The sequence below is a fragment of the Saccostrea cucullata genome, unplaced genomic scaffold, assembly GCF_032062105.1.
Source record: "Saccostrea cucullata isolate Sc308-1 unplaced genomic scaffold, CSIRO_AGI_Scuc_v1 ctg678, whole genome shotgun sequence".
Lineage (NCBI taxonomy): Eukaryota > Metazoa > Mollusca > Bivalvia > Ostreida > Ostreidae > Saccostrea > Saccostrea cuccullata.
Window position 1 is genome coordinate 81,931 of NW_026918672.1, and position 23,382 is coordinate 105,312.

General features: G+C 33.6%; 1 protein-coding gene across 1 annotated transcript in view; it reads right to left on the minus strand.

Moving 5' to 3' along the window:
* LOC134269470 (uncharacterized) overlaps positions 1-23,382 on the minus strand; it is a 77,727-nt gene that overhangs the window by 21,471 nt on the left and 32,874 nt on the right. The window contains exons 10-13 of the mRNA XM_062751674.1: positions 13,775-13,984; positions 13,440-13,667; positions 11,507-11,719; positions 11,171-11,401 (exon numbers count right to left, since the gene is read on the minus strand). Coding sequence (XP_062607658.1) covers positions 11,171-11,401; positions 11,507-11,719; positions 13,440-13,667; positions 13,775-13,984 — 882 coding nt within the window. The remainder of the gene's footprint in view (positions 1-11,170; positions 11,402-11,506; positions 11,720-13,439; positions 13,668-13,774; positions 13,985-23,382) is intronic.

Here is a 23,382-nt window from a genome sequence, read left to right on the forward strand (position 1 = left end):
AAAATTTGCAACTTTCAATCGGCAAGTGGTGGCATCTCTATGAGTGAAAAATTCTCGAGACGGACGCTAAACAATGTAAACTGAATCAATCATTTATGTGCCACAATTTTTATTTAAAAGGTCTCATCCGAAGGACCCGCAACTTTCACTTGAAAGTGGTAAGAGCATGGCGAAGGAACAGTCGCTGCCGAGATTGAACTCACGACCTCCTGATCACGGACTGAACGCTCTACCTTAGAGCTACCGCGAACGGTTCTTTTCGTTTGGAAAAAAAACCTCTCCAATCTTTGACAAGTATCAATAGAATAGTTAAAACCTGATCTTCCTAATCAATTGGAAATATCATTGGAAATGTTTCCATAGTGACGGTATTCATTTCATTTATCTATTTATTCTCATGAGGAATTAATTCATACATTGTAATATTTCTGAGGTATGTTAGTCCACTGCCAAATCTTTTACTATGAAGAGGGACTAAATTCCAATACTAAAAACGTAATATTGTTTGCTATGTGCTAGAAATAGTCGTTATGGATTAAATGAGTTTTAAAATACCTTCGAAAAACAAACATTTCAACATCATTTTTTTTTCTTCATGACGTGATTTAGATAAAGATTTACAGATAACATGAATATGCGTCAAACTTTCTTTGTGTCGTTGCTAGGGGAGTGGTCTTGTTGCTATGGAAATAAGTCATTGAACAATATTCAATAACTTGATACAACATTTTAAATTCTTTCCGAACTATTACCATGCAATTATCAGCATATTGAATATCCAATTCCATGACAAACAATACAATCCCAAAGTCAAATCTGTTTTACAGGAGACATTTTGATGTTTGGTTGTCATGTACATGTGCACGTAATCCTTGCCATATGGGTTGATTAAGTACAAAAAAAATAACAATAATAAAACCAAGATTTCATTGTCAATTTTGCTCAACCGGATTTTCTGACTCCTAATAAGATTACACGAATACACGCCAAAATTTCCATTTTTTTTGCCTTGTTGCTATGGAGAACCTACCGTTGCTATGGAGATAAAGAATTATGCAATATTCAATAATGTGCTAGAGAGACCGAATTTAATTATACTATTTTAAGATTTGTATCTCGTTTATCATAAATAACATTTTATTTGATTTTTTCGTAAACTTTTTACACTGTTTCTCATTTTATGCATCAAAAAGCCCATTTTTGTTAGGCAACATTCGACTTTTTCAAAAGAGCCCATGGATTTGACTTGTTCTAAAAGAGGAATACCTCTACTTTTATGTGAGATACATGCAACAACTGTATTAATCTGGCCATTTTTAAAATTTGGCCTTGAATATTGCCAAAATCACAAAAAATACTGAATCAGCAAAACCTGTAAAACATGTGTACCTTCCAATGTCTAGCACAGAACTGACTTAAGACCTAAATATTTTTTATTACATTATTAGAACACTATAAATGTGTATCTTTATTACACCCACAAGTAAGAATAATTCTCATGGTATTTACGTGTTATTTTAAGCCCCAAAGATAGGTGATTTTTTGTCCTTCGACACTGAAAAATCCGCCGGTTGCTAAGGAAATTTCTTTGGCCGGGTTTCCATGGTTACCATGACTCAAAACATTTTTCCTTTTACATACATTGTTCATACTTCAAAATAAATCTATTGGAAAATCATCAAATTCTGAGATATATATATCACCCTTTGTCTGATTTTTATGTGGACTGGTACTTAACTATTCTGAGGTTATCAGTCTATTTTAATAAATTAAATTTTTTCTTCTTTTTAAAAGCATTTTGAGTAAAATAACACGTTTTAAGAAAAAAAAACTGTTCATTTAAATCGGAATCGATCTTCCGGGAGTTAAACATGAAAATCCGAAATACTTCTTCATTAACTTCAAGTTACCTAAAAAACATTTTTAGGTCACCTGAGTAAACTCAGGTGACCTATTGCTATCCGTTTTCGTCCGTGGTCGTTCGTCGTGCGTAAACATTTGAACATTTTCAGCTTCTCTGAATCCACTGAACCAATTTCAACCAATTTTGGCATATAGCATCTATGGGTGAAGAGGAACAAAAAATGTGAATTTCAAGATCCCTGGGGCCTGGTGGTCGGGGCAAAAACCACTGAAATTAGTGCAATCTTTAAAAATCTTCTTCTTTACTCCTGGACATCAAGCAGTCAAACTTTTGGCATGATTGTTATCAGCATTAAGTCCTCTACCAAAATTGTGAAATTCATGGCCTCAGGGTCAGGGGTTCTAGTGCTAGGGCGGGGCTATATTTATTATATAGTGAAAATGCATTATTTCTTTGAAAATATTCTTCTCTGCTCCTGGGTATCAAATAAACTAACGTAGTACACACGTAGTTATGATGAGCAAGAGTGCATCTTCTAAAATTTTGAAATTTAGGGTCCAAGGGTCAGGGGTTCTGGTGTTAGGGTGGGGCTATTTTGATAAGATAGTGAAAATACATTAATTCTTTGAAAATCTTCTTTGCTTCTGGGTATTAGATAAACTAACTAAGTACATAGTTTTGATGAGTAAGAGTGCCTCTTTTAGATTTGTGAGTTGTATGGCCCCAGGGTCAGGGGTTCTAGTGTTAGGGCGGGGCTCCATTGATTATATAGTGCAAATGCATTAATTCTTTGAAAATCTTCTTCTCTGCTCCTGAGTATTAAATAAACTAACTTAGTCCATAGTTATGATGAGTAAGAGTGCCTCTTCTAAAATTTTGAATTTTAGGGTCCCGGGGTCCGGGGTTCTGGTGTTAGGGATGGGCTCTATTGATTAGATAGGGAAAATACATTATTAAATAAACTAACTAAGTACATAGGTTTGATAAGTAAGAGTGCCTCTTTTAAATTTGTGAATTGTATGGCCCCAGGGTCAGGGGTTCTGGGGTTAGGGCGGGGCTCTATTGATTATATAGTGAAAATGCATTAATTCTTTGAAAATCTTCTTCTCTGCTGCTGAGTATTAAATAAACTAACTAGGTACATAGTGCCTCTTATAAAACTGTGAATTTTATGGCTCCAGGGTCAGGGGCTCTGGTGTTAGATTGGGTCTCTATTGATTATATAATGAAACATAGGTAATCAAAGATTACGAAGCTCACCTTGACGAATGTTATCAGTGTTAGTAATGCAAATCTCACATCATATTTTCTTAATGTCTAGTATTTATCCCAACAACAATATTCTTGCAAGTTGTGTTTAACCCCTTACATGGCATATACACATTTCTATGCACGTAGCATGAAAAACATGTATAGTGTAAACAAATATTCATAAATTTGTTAATACTGCAGATATCAAGGACTTCAAGTTCATTGGGATTAATCTATTCCCAAAACTTTAACCTGGTCTCTTGTATGGAAAATATAGGTCAGATTCAGCATCCAAAGCAAGTCTGATAGTGTCCATCCCTAGATGCATCATCCATGCAAGTTTGGTTCAGGTAGGTCTTATAGCTACTTGGGAATGAAAATGTAGGTCAGATCCAGCATCCGAAGCAAGTCTTGTAGTGTAAATCCCTAGATGCATCATCCATGCAAGTTTAGTTCGGGTAGGTCTTATAGTCACTTGGGAATGAATATGTAGGTCAGATCCAGCATCCGAAGCAAGTCTTGTAGTGTCCATCACTAGATGCATCATCCATGCAAGTTTGGTTCGGGTAGGTCTTATAGTTACTTGGGAATGAATATGTAGGTCAGATCCAGCATCCGAAGCAAGTCTTGTAGTGTCCATCCCTAGATGCATCATCCATGCAAGTTTGGTTTAGGTAGGTCTTAAAGTTACTTGGGAATGAAAATGTAGGTCAGATCCAGCATCCGAAGCAAGTCTGGTAGTGTCCATCCCTAGATGCATCATCCATGCAAGTTTGGTCTGGGTAGGGCTTATAATTCCTTCGGAATGGACCTGCTCCAAAACTTTAACCTGGTCACTCAAATGGAAAATGTAGGTCACATCCAGCATCCGAAGCAAGTCTAGTAGTGTAGTGTCCATCCCCAGATGCATCATCCATGCAAGTTTGGTCAGGGTAGGGCTTATAGTTCCTTGGGAATGGACCTGCTCAAAAAACTTCAACCTGGTCACTCATCTGGAAAATGTAGGTCAGATCCAGCATCCGAAGCAAGTCTGGTAGTGTCCATCCCTAGATGCATCATGCATGCAAGTTTGATCCGGGTAGAGCTTATAGTTACCTGGGAATGGACCTGCTCCAAAAACTTTAACCTGGTAACTCATCTTGGGAATGGACCTGCTCCAAAAACTTTAACCTGGTCACTCATCTGGAAAATGTAAGTCAGATCCAGCATCTGAAGCAAGTATGCTAGTGTACATCCCTAGATGCATCATCCATGCAAGTTTGGTCTGGGTAGAGCTTATAGTTACTTGGGAATGGACGTGCTCCAAAAACTTTAACCTGGTCACTCATCTAGAAAATGTAGGTCAGATCCAGCATCCGAAACAAGTTTGGTAGTGTACATCCCTAGATGCATCATCCATGCAAGTTTGTTTCAGGTAAGGCTTATAGTTACTTAGGAATGGACTTGCTCCTAAAACTTTAACCTGGGACGCCGAGGCTAACACCGACGCCAACACCGACGCCGACGCCGACGGTATAGCATAAGCTCATCTCGACTTCGTCGAGGTGAGCTAAAAATGCATTAATTCTTTAAAAATCTTTTTCTGTGCTCCTAGGTATTAAATAAACTAAGTACATAGTTATGATGAACAAGAATGTCTCTACCAAAATTGTGAATTTCTGGTGTTAGGGCGGGGCTCTGTAATGATTATATTGTGAAAATACATTATTTGAAAATCTTCTCTGCTCCTGGGTAATACTAGTAAGCAGATGAACTACCTACAATGTATATGTAGTAACTGTTATGATGTGCAAGGGCTCTTCTTACAGAATTGTGAATTTCCAGGCCCCTGGGTCAGGGATACCATAGAGGGGGAAGCTCTACTTTTATATTGAAAATGAATTGCTCCTGGTATTAATCAAACATTTTTGATAAGCAAATATGCCTTTTCAAATATTGTGCAATGTGTGGTGGTATTAATCAAACATTTTTGATTAGCAAATGCACCTTTTCAAATATTGTGCAATGTGTGGACCTAGGGTCAGGGGTTCATGTGTGGTAGGGACACATCTGATTATTGCTGAATATTACTGATTAGTTGATACATGTATGCATTTTTTGTTTCCCTACCCTGCCTATGGGTATCAAGGAGGCTTGGGGGTCAACAAATTAACAAGTTAACCACCAGATATAACTTAAATTTTTAGATATGATATCTTTAGCTGTCAACTATCATTTGATAAAGAAAAATTTCATACATATTAGTTTTAAAATTCGATTACTTTTGTATATCTTTATATGGAGCTCTTTTTCTAAAGGAGATCGAAATAGTCTAAAAACAACCACCCAGCCCCTTTAAGTAACCAAACTAAGCAATTGCTAAGTTTATAGTTATGATTAGCAATTATTCCAGCCTCTTTCAAAATTATGAATGCCATAGCATCTACCTTAAAACATGAACCAAATTCACTCATTTGAAAGTTGTTGCATGATTCTCAGGTGACCTATAAGGCCCATGGGCCTCTTGTTACAAATAATTTCTGACTATTCATGCAAACTGAAGCCCTGTGTCAAACTTAAATCACATTTAAGTTGAAGGATATCCAATTTTCCTCATCCTTGAAGGGTAACTCTTTTTACCAATTTTATTCAAAAAGGCCATGAAAAATGATTTTAATTTGTTCATTTGTTTGTTTTATAACGTTCCTCTCGAATTTTTATTGATAGCCTGGTCAGGTGGATTACATTCAATGTTGTCCTTTGATTGGTCAGAACCTTGCATATTGAGAAGTATACCAAGCTAAACAAAAGTTAAAAAGGGACAGGTAACCGGGCTAGCCGGTGGAGAGCAAATTTTCACTGGTAGCTCCTCGATCAGGTGGCTCATACATCTCACAGCGTGAATGGAGTCAGCCGAGGATTGCCGATTGGCAAAGAATGAATCTTCATAACTCTGCTTTCTCGCCCCTTTTCAAATGCAGACTTTTACTTTTTCAAGTCATAACATTGTCATATTATAGCTAAAGTCCTCAAGCATAGTCTGTATAGATACTCATAAAAGATTTTTGGGGAAAAGAGACTTTCAATATATACACAATATTGATTAAATAAAATGGTAGACTTCACTGTAAAAACCCGGCTTAGCCATTACAGCTATGTACGTCATTGTATTTTTGAATGAGAAGGGGAGCGTCTATCAAGCGTGTGACTAGTGTGAATACAATGTGATTTCTTTCGTTTGAGGAACGAATTAGACAGAAATCAATTTCTACTTGGTGATAATAATGAATGGATTATTCCGGATAATTAAAGTTTTCAATTCGAATACCTGCTTAGGTATGTTCAGTCATGCGGTTCAACAGAACCGCGTTCAATAGAGTATTGAGTTAAAGCCAGATTAGGACGACACGTAGAGCTGTAAAGACGTTTAAAGAATAGGTGGACTTAACTGGCCAGAAAAAATGCCGTAAATTTAAGTTCCATAAAATGTTAATTTTTTTCATCATATAAACCCCCGATATCTTAACTGTGTATTTATGGTACGGATGTGAATTCAAAATGCTCTTTTCGAGGTTATCTAAATAAATATCGAAGGCATGGTGCCTGAAGATTTTTTGAATATCAATAGATAATCAGGGTCACGCATTTTTCATCGTCTGAATACATAGTCAGCGCATGTTTGTCGGCTGTTCTTACGAAAACTGTAGTTGTATATTGAACAAAATAATGTCATATTAAAAGGAGAAGAGCCGACAAACGTGCGCTCACACTTAATAAACAAAAAACATGTTCAAAACAAACTTCTCGCTTCCATTGTTACGACTTCGATTGACCTGTTAAATATTACAATTCATCACGTGATGTCCACCTGCGAGTGTACTCGTGGAAACAGTTACATTGTATTCTTCAACATGACCTAGATGTAAATCACTATGTTTGGTGCCGTTTTCAGAATTTAGCACATTAAATGTTGTTTTAATTTTGCGTGTCCTCACATTTTTAAAAAAAAAATCATAATGACGTCACTGTAATAGGCCAAACACGTATTCTAATTTCTAGAGAGAAATGGAAAGAGAGAGAGATGTCAACAATGACACCGATCGATAGCCCCGCCTTCTATTAATATTGACAGCGTGACCTAAAAACCACTCCGGGTACATGTCAAATTCCGGAAGACGACACCAATGTATCGTTGCTTCAGTTTTGATTCATGGCAACAAGGCATTGCTTTTGTACATTGGTTCCAGCTAAAATAACCATGAATACGTTGCTCTTCCTATTGGTTGTAATATACTTTGGATTCACTTTATTTTCAACTTGTTAGAGTAGTCGCAAAAAGAAACCAAAATAGGGCGTTAAGTCCACACATTCTTTGAATGAATCCAACTTGTTTTAATTTTACATTTTGTATCTTAATAATATGTGTATCATTAATAAATTTAAGCTGCTGCGTGTCGTTGCTAGTCCATTTAACAGTTTAATGTGTTGTGTTATTTAATATTACTGATTAAGTAGTAGGAATGAATGGGTTTTAAAGGAGAATTAGTGTGTTTTCGAGATGTACTAAGTTTTATGAATAACTGACACGTAAAACCCCTCTTATTTCGTTCTAGAGACCGACAAAATTTAAGTAAATTATATGGCAGGTTTTGTTCTCTTATCACAATGGAATCCGTAGACAGAGCGTATAACACTGAATACACTACTTTTAATACGTTAAAGAAACCTTATTTTCAAAAAGATAATTAATCTTTTTAATTTTATTAAATTTACATGTATAAAAAGAATTTATTTTATAGCATATATATAAATTTAAAATTCGAGTGCTACAACAAAAACATGTAGGCGGTTGAATTATGATAAAAAAAAAAAAAACTACACTTTGTGTACAAAAAATAAATCGTTAAGAAAGTGAAAATTAAAAACGTCAGTATCATCGCTGGTGGATAACGAATCATCAGTGTCAGTGTATTTTGTACAGTCGAGATCACATTAATATTGCTTTGAACCAAATTCTGTTTATTCATGCCAGACAATTTAATTTATGATCTTCTTTATGTTCCATATATTCAAAAATTCAATAATTGTTGAAATGTATTTTTTTTGATTTCAACAAATCCGCTCTCTCTCTCTCCGTAGTAAGATAAATGATAATTCACTTCAACATATTTTTAATGCCGTTTTCCTTTTGATTGATTTTTTCACTAAATACGTTGATCGGACATTTAAAAGTGCCATACAAGTGCATTTCCTTGCTTTAAGAATACCTGCGAATATGGATTTTTTTTTACATGATCTGAAAAAAAAATGAGTTTTTGTGCCGATGTAAAGAGTTATAGCATTTGCAGAGTCGTCAGAAGAAGCCTGAAGCTTCCCTCTATTCAAATTATAGGTGCATTTTGTGTAAATGTTTTCATCCAGTGACTTTTTATCCGTTATATGTAGGTCTTAGCGCTCCGTATTTCAATTTCTTCCCCTTAATGTTTCTCAACTGGAAGTATGCATTTGTGCACTTGTAACAAACAGTGTACTTTCTAAAGATATGATTAATTAGTGTTTTTAAAATTACGATCTATGAAATTAATGAAAGTTTTAACTGAAATTAAAAAAAAAACTTTTTCTATTTTTCAAGAGTCAATAAACGTAGCGCCGATGAATATTTAGGGACAAAGGCGTATAGTGATATATATCGAAATAAATCAAGCAAAATCGACTGAAATTGCATGAAATAACAATTCAAAAATCTTAACATATCTTAATTAAGAATTTCACCCAGAATTTTTAATTAGCCATCTGAAAATGATTTGACCATTGATTGCTCGCTGACACCTGTACACGATGTCACATAGGTGTGATGAAAGCGCGAAAGTGAATAGATTTGAGTCACGTGTTTAGTGCTTTGTTATTCATGAGGTCAAAGGCAGGTTAAAATTTCTAAACAAGGTGCCTTTACTATAGAGACAAGTATCCGTGGTTTTGCACCTTTTTGGAAAATAATATATGAGTGCAATACTGTTTCAATTTCTTTCACGAATGTAAATGACTAGTTTATCTCTTTACAGTGACCGTATTTACGGCAACTTGAAACATCCATGCGCTCATATAAAAAATGGCTTGCAAAATGGGGGTGTGGTCTTAAGTCTATGTGAAATCGATGTAAACAACGTACCCCTGCTATATTAATCAGATAAATACTTAATTACAGTGCATGGGATTAAAAATTGAAATTGAAATCAATAGACTACAATGTTTGATGGAGAGATTGAGGCAAATAAAATGTCGAAAATCTTTATTATTTTTTTTTTTTTTTGTAAATTATCGAGGGGCCAGATTTGGACGTTTAAACGATTCATTCTTTTGTCCTATATTCGGCACTTATGGCCATTGAGCAGAGAGGATTGTTTTCATGTCCACATCCACTGTGACACGGGACCATGGTTGATACGGTCTTGTCCGAGGGACCGGTCTTAACGCCCCACTGTGGGATTCGAAACCGCTACATATGGACAAACTCCTAGCTTTTCGCGATGCAGAAGAAATCTTCCGTGGTATCAGAAAGCCTCCTGAGCAACTTACTATCAGTGAAAATTCGTTTATGATATTTGAAATTCATATACTAAGTGTGTTATTCAACGTAAAATATTTTGCTTATTTTAAAATACGCAATTCATTTTCCTTCTTAACGTTATATATTGTTTGAAAATTGAAATACTAGTATTTTCGCTTCTTGTTTTCTCAGTGACGTATAATGCATATCTTATGTTGTGCTACAATACTTTAAACATAAATTCAGCGGAGGAAAGTAGATTTCTTTCAGATGTGCAATGAATCGAAAAACAGTATTAAAGTTAGGGTAATAAATAATATTATTTTCCCCTTTTCTGTCCAATTCCTGAACAATTTCTCGCCATTGTGCACTGCATTGTTTTAAGCGGTGACTTCTATACATTATTATGATCCAGAATGTAAAGATGACCGTATGGATAAGAAATTTTATGTTAATGTTAATAATCAAAAGATGCACACTATTTTCAGTATATAGCCACTTTAGTCCTACTAATGGAGTAAGAATTTCGAACTAAGTACCAAGAATTATAAATTCAAGAAATCATTGAAATCATGCATACAGTATGCTGCTAAATATCCAAGAAAAAAAGGTTTTCAAAAGTATGATTTATGTTTACTTACCAAAACCCTGGGTTTTATATGAGCTTGGGGTCAATTCACAAACTGTGATTTAAAATTCACTTTTTTGATTAAGTGTTCAAGCTTATTATATTTCTTTAAAATGTTCAACGATGTAAAGATGAGTTTTAAATATAGCATAAAATTGAATGGTTAGGACTGCAAATAAAGAAACCGGGCCTCAAAGGAAACAAGGACAAAACTAGACCTATCCAAAAGGGCCAAAATACCCCCGCTTGGATTTTCAGAGGTGCCAAATCATGAGTATTTTATGGCTCTCAGAGAAGAAAGAAATGCTAAAACATTTTTAGTGCAAATGTAATTTCTCATTATATTTTTATGAATGAAACGAAGATGCAGCCTAATAAAAAGATAAAGATACAACTGGACCAGACACGAATTATTAGCTTTTTCTGTCAATGACCTTGAACTTGTATAAATAACCTTAGTTCAAAGTCATGACACGACCTCAGGTCATAAGCAATCTTTGTGTGAAATAAGAACTTACCACGTTTATCCATAAGAAAGATATGGACCGGGCACGAATTATGAAATTTTTCTTCCAGTGACATTGAACTTCCCCAAATGACCTTGGGTCAAGGTCATGACACACCATTAGGTTATGAACAATCTTTGTGTGAAGTAGTAGAATCTAATGTTCCTTCGTAAGAAAGATATAAACCGTGCATGTTTGCACAGACAGACCGACAAGCTGATTCCTATATACCCCTCCCCCCCAAACTTCATTTGCGTGGGGTAATGAAATCTGCAATTTAGACTCCTTCTGTTCATGAATGCAATATTCCAGTATTGGTAGAAATTGGTCCTGCAATTTCAAAGTTGCTAACTACGATTTGAATAGTGAACATGATAAACAAAAAGTATAATTGCCTTCTGGTACATCTTTCATGCAAGTGTTTAGTCTTGGATTGAAGTGCTCTCCTTGAGAACACTGATTGATGTTCATGGTACGGTTGGTGTCGCACACAATGTAATCTGCCCGCCATAGCTTTCCTTGAAAGGCCTCTTTTCCATTTGTCAACCCTTGACAACTTGGCAATCGTTTGGGACAAGGGACACAGGAGATATTGCTGGTTACACACTGATTTTGAACATACTCACCTAAAAATAAATATATACACGCAATCTCAACAATCATTTTGACACTTAAACATTGACATGAAAGTTATAAACATTGTTTTTTATTTCCTTCTTCTGTTGACTCACATGGTGCTTGAGGCTCTGTTCTATTGTCACATTTCACTATCTTGAAGTTCTCACATCTCATGCTTATGGTTGAGAACAGATCAGGATAATTACATTCCTGTAGATGTTTTCCGTACTTGGAGTTGTCAACGGAACAGTTGTAATACTGAGCACAGTTGTCATTCTTTCGGAAGATAGCCTTTGGATTCTGTTTGCAGATCTCATCAATGTTATCTAAAATACAGATTAATAAAACAGACATTTTCCATTTATAGTGTTTACAGTCATCGTCCAGTAATTTGGTTTTCAGTATTGATATGGTAAATATTTGCAGGCCACCATAAAAGGCCTAGAAAATTATTAATATGTTTGTTTCCGCTTCCCCGACCGACCCTTATTTATGGTGAAACTAACTTCTTTAATGCTTTTGTTCCACGCAAGAGCAATTCGGGTAAAATGGTCGCCAACTTCGCGAACTTAAAGTTTCAGTTACCTTTCTACATTCTTTGACCGTCATAAAACCATCTTCCTTAAATGATTAAGAGAGAAGAGTGTAATAATTTGTCCCCCATAAAGCTGTTTTCAGAGCAAGTTTTGAAAATATCGGAGGAATCATCATGGAATCGTACCTACATTAAATCATTACTGATGCAACGCATCTGGTAGATGTTTTGTAATCGTATATTAAAGTACTGTCATACCATTATAAACACTTAAATGACATGCTTATCATAAAAATTATAACAGTTATCATCACAGTTATCAATAAACATGCATTGCGAATATAAATAGACGGGTTAGACTAATACCTTTCAACGCACGAAAAAATGTCATAAATTTTTTCGTAATCTTTTTCTTTCTTCTCTCAATCAAGTGCATATTTTCATTTATTTGAAATATTTAATGTTAGAAAACACCCTCCAAATATGCCCACTAATTCTCTTTTTATCCATCATGAATAAAATGCCGGTAAATAAATTATGTAGCTTTTTTTTTTAAGTCTAATAACCGGAAGTTGTCTTTTTTCCGGTTGGACTGACATACTTCTAAACTTCTAATTATATGCAATAAAAAGATATAAAAAAAGGTTCCAGAAAGAAAATTTGAATTTTTTATTAATTTCTTTGACCACTACCTGTAATGATCGGATGACGGTTGACGCATTTAACCTTACATATTTTGCCTACTCCTCAATTACTCATATAATTTTGGTGTCTTATTCTCTTACCGTTTTCGAGTTTTACATGTGACTATGATCTCATTTCGAGGACAGGAAAACACGCGACCGGAAATGAATTTTATAAAACTATTTGACGTAACTCTAGACAATTACTGTCTGAATAACATGTCTGAAAATCATTTCAAGTACTTTATATATAAAAATAGTTATGGGAAAGTAAAATACAAAAAAATATGTAGCTTTTATCTTTTTACCGGAAGTTGTCGTTTTTGTTTCTGGTGGAACTGCCGTATTTTAAAATTACAAATAAGATGCAATAATGTAACGCAAAAAAAGAAAAGTTGAAATTTTCGCTTTTTATGATCAATTCTTGTTACGTCCGGAAGTGACATCGGACGATCTTAACCCAATTGAGCTCGCCTACTCTTTAAAATCTATTACTCATATAAGTTTGGTGTATTAATCTCTTACCGTTTCTGAAATATGACTGGAACAAAATATTTTTTTTTAAAAATCGGACATATCTGACAACCGAAAATGAAAAATGAATAAGAAAAACATCTCGGGGTATATTTATTCTCTACAATCCCTTAATTTTTCACGTAAAGTCGTCCAGCTATCCCTGAGAAATCGTTCCGAGAAGAAAAGGGGGGATAAAAAAAACAGTAGAATCACTATAAGGTATTCTGTCTGACCTTAAAAAATAAATTGTCTACCTACCTACCTTTTTAAAGCCTGAAATCTGAAACAAACATATTTTAAGGCAAAACTTACTTGGGCTTGCTTTCTCTAAACATTTTCTTTGAACTGGATCGAAGAACCTAGCGGGACATTTCCTTATATCAATGGTCCTGTTTTTATAGCAGATGGCATAATCAAGTTTCCATAACAACCAATTTATAGGGTTTTTCCCATCAGGCAATGTCACACAAGATGGAAGCCTCTTCTTGCAAGGAATACAGCTCTTATTCGTTGGAGCACAAAGATTCTGCTGGTACTCACCTTATACAATTTAAAAAAAACTTTGAAAGACAGATGTCGTAGGAGAGCATGAAGTGGTCTTCATATTAATATTCTTAAAATAATAATGTGCTTATTTCATCCCTTACATGGTGCTTGAGGTTCCATGCGTCCATCACAAGTCACATTCTCAAACCACTGACAGGACAAAGATGTTAAAGAAAATAGATTTGGATAAAGACATTCCATCGTGTGATTCCCATCAAATCCCGAATCAGAACAGTTAGAGTACTGACCACAATTGTCTTTTTTTGGAAGTAAAGCCTTAGGATGGGCTGTGCAGTAATTTTGTATATCCACTAAAATAAAAAGAACGTTTTTCTGTTTAAGGAACGGTCTCTGTGTGTATGTCCATACATATGCAAACTGACAATTAGTTTTGATTTCAATTTTTCTGAAATTTTTCAGAAGGGCGTGTCAGCAAAATAATTAAAAAAACAAGAAATCTGTGAACGGATGCTCACTAGCAATACCCTCTGCTCTGATGTTCATTTATCTACTCATGAATCCTATATATATATATATATATATATATATCCTATATATATATATATATATATATATATATATATATATATATATATATATATATATATATATATATATATATATATATATATATATATATATGTGTGTGTGTGTGTGTGTGTGTGTGTGTGTGTGTGTGTGTGTGTGTGTGTGTGTTGCTAAGAAAACTGCGACGTAAATTCAGAAATATGCATGAGTAACCATGAAATTGACATCAGACCCCAAGACTATAAACCAAGAACAGACCTGATTCAAAAATTCAAATCAATACCAATGGAATTTTGATACTACATGAACTTTTCATAATATCTTTGAATGGTAGTTTACTCCACATTTTCAATGCTTTTTTTTAGCCAATTCGTAATCAGAATTAAGATATAAAATTCAAAATTTTGACTTAAGACTGTTTTCTGTTTATGATTTGGGGACTGTTTTCTCACCAAATGGAATGACATGATATGCTTAGACAAAGAGGGAGCTCAAACTCTGATTATCTGCGATGAATATTTACTGAGAAAACTGCAACAAAAAATTGTAAGGGTAAGACTCATAGACAGACACAAAAGGTTAAAACAGTGTACTATTCCCATTTAAAAAATACTTTATAGTTTACTTAATATAAAATTATATAGTTAACTTTAGTATTTTTGTTTAGGTCGGAGCGTGGTAAAAAAAATACCTGAACCTCTAAAATGAAACACATAATGTGCCAGTTAGTAATACCATTTTGATAAATGAATAATTTTTCGAAGTTTTGAAATTACAGAATCTTACAAAAAATCAATAACATCAAAACTTACGACTTTTCACTTCCATATGTAACCATTCCACATGATTGATTAAAACCTAGACTTTCTAACATCATTTAAAGTTTTTTTCTCTCGATAAAAATAGGACTCGTTAATGTGTAATGGACCATTTGCAAAATAATATTGTTACAAACATTCCTGTGCACACAGGTTCTCTGCAGTTTATATTAAACAGAGGCTTGAGTTTCTTACTGACAACATCTTTTTAGACCAAGTCTTCCGTCAAACTGGAAAATTGCTATGAATTAATATAATGGAAGCTGACGTTTTTTCATATTAAGTGTAATGACTGTATACAGGGTTTTATCTTGCAACTAACCCTTACATTGAACGAATAAAGGTAACCTAATAAACCAAAGCTTTATCCGGTCACTGCCCTAATAAAGCCTTGTGCATGTATTCCGACGTTCTAAAAGCATTGTGACGTCACGTATATTGCAATGTTTACGCCATGGCGTCATATGGTCTATACTACATAGACGTGCCTAAATCTGTCAAAAATAGCTAGTTTTGGACGTTCAAATGTTAAATTTTGTTGCAGGATAAACAAAATACATGATAACTGTCTTGAAATATAATCGATATTTGGGAAAGCCTCGCCCTCTGTCACGTGTTCTTACCCTCGCCCAAATATCGCTTATATTTCAAGCCAGTAACCATGTAATTTATACATCTTCGCCCCGTGTTATTTTAGCCCTTTCACACTTGCAGACAATTTTGCCCAGTTTTAAAATCGCCCTGTCATAGATTTATTTAAGAAATTATACTGTATACTTTGAGCTCACCCTGTTTTAAATTCGCCCAAATGACAGTAGAGCGAAAATGAAACGGGGCGGTATTTGCCTTGTTTACAGTATTTGGCCAATACACTGAATTGTCACGGATATTTCCTTTTGCCTGATCATGATAAGGACCACATGGCAGATAGAGGTGACTATTTGTCAGGGGATGCTTACTTCTCCAGCGTACCTGATATGACCTCTTATCTTTTTAGAGCTCCGTCTTTTCTCTGCTTCTGATTTTATCGATTGACTTCTAAGCTTAATTACTTTTCATTTTCTCTATACTAGTATTTCGGATTTTTTCATTATTTCCCAATCATGACAGGTAGCACACGGCGGGTGTGACCGGTCGGCAGGGGATACTTACTCCTCCATGCCACCTGATCCCGGAGGTCCATGTTGGATTAGCACCTTTACTTTTTAAAATGTTTTATGGACATTATGGATCTTGAATACCGGTACTGTTCGTTATCTCCACATATTTCATACACCCTTTCCCCAACCCTTAACCGGATGACATAGAAAATGAAAATTGATGGTATTAAGAGCGTGTCTACGAGAAAACCATGCAGATATATAGAAAAATGCTCTGGTAGGCAGTCTCAAGAACAAACTAATTTTTATCATTAACTTAAAGGACACCCATTGAGAGTCAGAAATATGTTGTTTATTTTTGCATCGATTGTTTCTATTTTTATTAACAGCCAATAATTCATTTTGGTCAATATTCAAGGGAAAATGCAAAAAAGTTGGTGAAAAAAACGACCATTTCTATATTTAAAAGTAAAAAAGAAAAAACAATATATAAAGAAAAGGGCAATGTTTTCTCACAGAATTGAGTCGTAAGTTTAAGTTGGAATCAAATTTTTTGTAATACCCCTGTATAAAAGGCTGCCCCAAGAGCACAAATATCAAGGCATGGTGCCAAGAAATGATAATGATTCATTTTTTGTCAATATTCAGGGATATATTTCTTAGAAAGTGACGCTTCTTTTTTCAAAATTTTGTTCATTTAAAAATCTTTAAGATATCATCTCAAAAATATATAAAATCCACCTTTGGACTCTCAAGGACATAAAAGTTACATCGTAATAAAATCATCTCAAATTCAAATGATAGAAAAAATGGTGATTTTATAAGTTTAACTTTTACAGTAATTTAAATGAATTTTGTGCAATATATTTATATAAACAATAAAAATTATTTTGAATTTTATACAAGCTATTAATTAATTTTCCCCTGCTTTTCACGTGAAAAAAAAGTATTTTACAGTTATTTTAGATTTTGTAAGAATTATCTCCCCTGTTGCACTCTTCTGTAGAGAAGGTAGATAATGATTATGTTAATGAAGAGATGTCTGTCATTTAATCGTTTTAGGCATACATTATGTTTGGTTTTAAGAAAATTGTCCTTCCTGTGAATTTAATTTGTTACATATATGCTAGTGGCCTTATAAAAAATACATAAAATATTATGAAATCCATCGGGATCGATGTACGGTTCCGTAACCACGTGTAAACATTATGGCTTCCTGCGACGTTTTGTATGTCCTCAGAAAAAGATTCAGGTGCATGAATTGTCAACGAGTCTTCAGATTCTGGCTCTGATTTTGATGAATATGATTCTGTCAGCGAACATTCATTTGGTGACGAGACGGATGTAGTGATGATGATACCGAATCAACAACGTTTGAATTTGAAAGTGAAACAGGAAAGTGTATATTATAAAAAACTTATTGGTATTTAAAAAATAAATAAATAAAACAATGTTGATGGAGACTTGATTATATACGAGAGAAGATTTTTTACAAGACAAAATCAGGTTTATAATACTAGATTTAGTATATTATAAAAAAGGCTTTATTTAGTTACCAAAGTTATTTATTTGTATTAAAAAAAATAAATAAATAAACTGAATATATATGCAAACATGTCAAGAGAAATTTTAAGGTTGGTACATGTACTTGTATAAATTCAACAATATTGCAAAATACATACTGATATTGCTGAATTACAAATAGCATAAGTAGCCTTTGTGGGGTGATGAAGAGGGAGGGAAAAGTTGAATAGGTCCAGGGGTTTTCTAAGACTGTTTACTGATAGGGTAAATTTAGAATTGGATAGGTGTGTCTTCACTGTCAATTAAATCCCCATAATTGTCTCATATGTGGGATGGCCGATGCATGATTATAAAGAATATCATGAAACACAATATTTTTCAGATATTTATGAAATGTTATGAAGATAGCTACAGTTATGATTTTTGGCTTTATATGGGAATTTTCTTTACATTTATGGGATTTTCAAATACTGTGGAGCTATTCAAATAAAGGAAGGTTTGTGTTTAAAACAACTGATATTATAAATATCTGGGAAATTGTACTTTGTAGAATATTTTTTTTCATTCTTATAGTTTGCAGTTTTTAGAATTACTTCTAGAGTTTGCAGTTTTTAGTTTTGTTAACAGAATCCAGAAATAATAAGAGGAGGGACAATGCAGATGCAGCAAGAGCATGACCAATTACTTGCCACTGCTGAGAAAATGGTAAAGATATGTTATACTATAGTATAGGAATTGCCTTGTCTGTCTGTCAATTTGCCACATGCATTTTTCCCTATTCTGTTACTTTACTTAAAGAAATTAAGAAGCTCTTGTTTTTTTTTCAAAGATAGCCAAAAGAATTTGTGAATAATCTTACCCATGTCATTTGATGACATTTTCTTAAATTGGAAAATATAAATGTAGCATTATCATAAACATGATATTTATTTAAAAAATCTTAGAATATGTCAAGTATGGTTTATTTCAATTTAATCTGAAAATTGTCCTTTTTCACAGATACGTGCTTTGAGTACTACTTTTGTGTATTTGGAGACAGTCCAGTTGTTCTTTAAACCAGGAGTGGAAATTTCAGTGCTTGTTAAATTTTCTCCAGAACCTATTGGATGCTACATAGGAAGAAAATGGGGTCATACTGAACAGAATAGTTTGAAAACACCTTATAGATTTTGAAAGCTTGAGACCTCAAGATCAACCCAAATGGTGTACCGAACATGAAGAAAAAAAGACAGTTTACAATTGAAGAAGCTTGTGTAGTGACCAATATTTCAGGGTATTTCATATATGTTAACTTGTACAATTTTATTGGTACATGTCCTTCAACTTTGTTAACATCTTAATATTTAATATGTATCAGGTTTCACTTGCAGGAATACACAAAAATTCAGAGTAAATTTTCAGTGTTTGTTTTGTTAGATAAGGCCAAAGATCAAGGTCAACAGTGCTTTTGTTTTACCAAATATATCACTATTATAAAGACTAATTTCCTGTATACAGGTATAGCAAATAATTCAGAATGTGACTTGGGAAGCTGTGATTTTTTCTTTTAAATCTTATCTTAATTTAGAATCATGATGTATACTTAAGCAAGTAGAATTTTTTCAAGCATACAAAATTTCAAGGTCATTTTAATTTTGGAAGTGAATATAAAATATCAGGAAGCAGTCAAGCATTGTAATTTTTTTTTTGTTGTTGAATGTACTTAGTTATTGAGTGATATTCAAATTTTAATCTGCAATGAAATTAAAAATTAGAAATGTCCTAATTTGTTGATTTTAAAAACTTGGTGTTCATTCATTTTGAGTTTGTTGCCATGACAAAATGTCTGTCAAGAAAATGGTTCTGATATTCCTTTTTGTTCAGTTTGACCCTTGACCTTTGACATTGTGACCTCAAAATCTAGAGGGGTCCTCTACTTTTCAAGAAACCTGTATACTAAATTTGATGTCTGTGAAGCAATGGGTCCTCAAGATTTTGAATGATTAAAATCTACATTCTGGTATATCTAGAGAATGGTAACCCTTGACCTTTGACCTTGTGAACTCCAAACTAAAAGGGGTCATCTACTTATTTGCAGGCACCAGTGTACTATGTTTATTATCTATTTTTATTTCTAAGATAAGAGAGAACACACTTGTTCTATTGACTGACAAACAGGTGCTAAGCAGTATGTGAATATTACCCTTTTCAAAGACAATGTAAAATAATACAATTCAGGTACCCCCCCCCCCCCCACATTAACCCCATTTAACCCCTAAGAAATAATTAAATTGATTAAGAACAAAAATGTACAACATACTGGTATTTTTCAACAGCAAAATTTAAATTTTTGAAAATATTTAACTAAGCAAAAACCTCCTTGCTGAAGTTCAAGGATGAGATTATTTGAAAATTGAAAAAAAAAATGTCCAACTTTAAGTAAAAAGGACAGCCAAAAATTTGAGAGTCCAAAGACAGATTTTTTATATAATGTAGAAAGACATATTGTCTAATAATTGGTATATGATTGAGTTGATTCTAAGGGTCACTTTCTGAGTTATAGGTTTTTGAAAAGTGAGTATTTTCACCAGTTTTCAAAAATCTAGAAATATGCCAGATTTGTGACCTTTTTGCACTTAAACGGGGGCACAGTTTGTTATTATGAAAAATTTTCCAAAACAAGTGTATCTTGTTACTTTCAACTATATATGGATATTTTATATCATTATTAAATAAAATGCTGAATTTTTTAATATAAAATCCTAAAAAATTCCCCTGTGTAAGGACCAAGAATTCTATTTTTAGTAACAATGTCGATTTACCCCCTTAAGTGAGACCACACTGAAAAAATTTTTGTGGCAAAATATTTCATATTATAGAAGAAATTTACACACAAAACATGAAGTTGATCAGAGAACCTTACTCCCATTACCTTTTGCATGGTTTTCTCGTAGACACGCTCTTAAATTATAAGAGATGTTTGTGAAACACCTGTGCCACCCCCCCCCCCCTCTTTGCCATTGAATTTTCTTAATTCCAAAGGGCAGATCATTGTCCAAAATTGCTCGATCGATCATACTCTAAACAGACCTTGACATACATGTATATATTCTTATACTTAACTTATATACCAAATTTCATTTCAGGATGTATAACCTCATCAGCCCTCTTCGAAGGAGGGCATAATGACTTGATTTCAACAGAAGTAATATATAAAATCTGCGTTCATTAATATAATCATAAAAAATACATGTAGTTTGTTTCATAACTGGATGCTATATGAGAGGTCCATAGGCCACAAGGCTCACCCGAGTAAGTAGCTGTTCTCCATCAGATCCAACACTTTTAAGCTGTTTTTTTTTTTCGGAAGAAGATTTTTAATGAATTTCCTATATATTTCAATGTAAAGCTTAGACTCCAAGTTGTAGCTCCGCCATATCCCCGGTGTTTATGATTTGACAAATTTAGAATCAACACTACTTCAAGATGATTCAACATTAGTATCAGCTTTTCTGGGTGAGTTCTTCTTGAAGAAAAGATTTCAAATGATGTTTCGTAGATATTTTAATGTATTAATATATAAACTACTGTGGCCCCGCCCTACGTGTAGGGGTCCTGATTTGAACAGCTCAGAATCTACAACCGATAGAAATCGGTTAGATAATCTGCAATCTGTTAGTCGGAAAAAGCAAAATTTATGCAAAATTGAGCACAATTTTTAAAAATTAATGTTTAAAATTAAAATTGTTAGAAATCTCTGCACATAAATTGATATTTTAGCATACATGTAGTTTATATTAACATACCAGGTTATTGTACTAACATGACAAATAGTTTCAATATAGCAAAGGTTAGTTTTAGCCGTTAAATCAGCTTATGTGATTTTGCTGATGTTTTGTCATTTTGTTTTTCCTCATAAAATTCACCTGGCTTGGTATATTTTTCTAAAGTTTATATTACACTTTTAGCACAAAAGTAACATATTCTGAAAGTTTTCACCTGTAAACCTTAACTGGGTGTGATTTGTTTAAATTTGTTTTTTTTTTATTGAAATATTACTAATGTTTTCCTAGTCTATTTCAATTTTCAGTTCTTAGGAGAAAAAATTCTAAGAATTATCCATTTTTTAAAACTTGTGACATGATATTAAGTCTCCTCCAAAGAAAAAAAATGTTTGTATTATCTGTCCTAATTAAAGATCACCAGAAAAAAATTGTACAAGAAAACAATGAATAAATGTATTAAAGAACATACTTTATCTGTAACCTTAAAATTAGAAAATATATAGAAAAGTAATATTAAAGAAATAAGTAATAATGTAAAACATAAAAGGCATTCAGTTTGTAGAAATCTTTAAAATAAACAAAAAATAACTCTGCAATGTCTTTCGACAAAAATTGCACTAGATCTATAATTTCAACTAGACGCTCGGCTGTTTCCGCAAACCCTGACGAGCCCTCGTGTGACGTCACACTCTAGATGTCTCGTGCGACTTGACGTTTGAAGTGGCGGAACAACGACCGTTTTTCACTTACGACACTGTGTCAATCTTACGACCACTTTCGTGAATAGCTCGCAACTTTTATCTTAGGATTATCGTAAGTTCAAGTCGTAGTCGTAAACTTACGATTTTTCGTGAATAGACGTCCAGGTGTATTTTTGAAGGTACAACTGCGCTCGCCTCAACGGACTCACCGTAAAACATATAAATTCCCTTCGCGAAAAATTAATTTTTAAACGACTACATCGACAACTTCACCGCCATGTTAATTATAAAAATTTTTACAAACCGAAAACCCTTTATGCTTTATGTTATTATTATTAATATATTTATTCGCGCAAAGGGTATTGGGTAGGAAAGAAATTCTGGGAAGGTTTCACAGAAAAATTTGTCTGACGTATGTACAGATTTCATTCCGAATTTCCTCAGTTCTTACACGTTAGTCTATTGAGTTCGCTTCGCGACGCTCGCTATTAGGGCTTTACCTTACAATTTAGAGTAAGAAATCAACTTTAAATCTTGAAAGATTTTGCAAATACTATGCAACTCTTCGCTGCACTTCAAACACCGTCTGCTTACATGTGAATGACCAAGAGCCCAAGCTAATTTCGAGAAAAATTTCATTTTTGAAATTGATTTCAGAATATATAACTCGAGAAGTATATGGAATTTCGGAATGAGCTTTGGTAAAAATGATTGTTTATAAATGAATAGATTTAAAGAGAAAGTAAAATCAGATGATACTATTTTGCTCTCAGAAGACCAATTTGATTTTCAACATCAACTAGACATTTTTTCTAAATATCCGGAATTTAATGTTTATAACTAACAGCGATATTGTGAATGAATACAGACATCTTGGTGTCACATTTTGTAAAAGTGCATCGTTTAATATGAATATAAAGGAGTTGTATGACAAAGCAACAAGAGCAATGTATGGAGTGATTAGTAAATGTAGGAGACACAATTTATCTTTGAAATGTAAGCTTGACCTCTTCGATAAAGTTGTTAAAACAATTTTGTTATACGGTTGTGAAACATGGGGTTTTAATAACTCCTTGTTTTTTGAAAAACTACACCTTAAATTTTGTAAACATTTCTTAAATGTGAAATCATCTACCCCTAACGTAATGGTATATGGTGAATTGGGAAGATATCCATTGTTGATTAATATTAAGGTTAGAATGATTACTTTTTGGGCTAAGTTGATAACATCAAACAATTCAAAGGTATCTTCAAAACTTCTGACACTAGATATG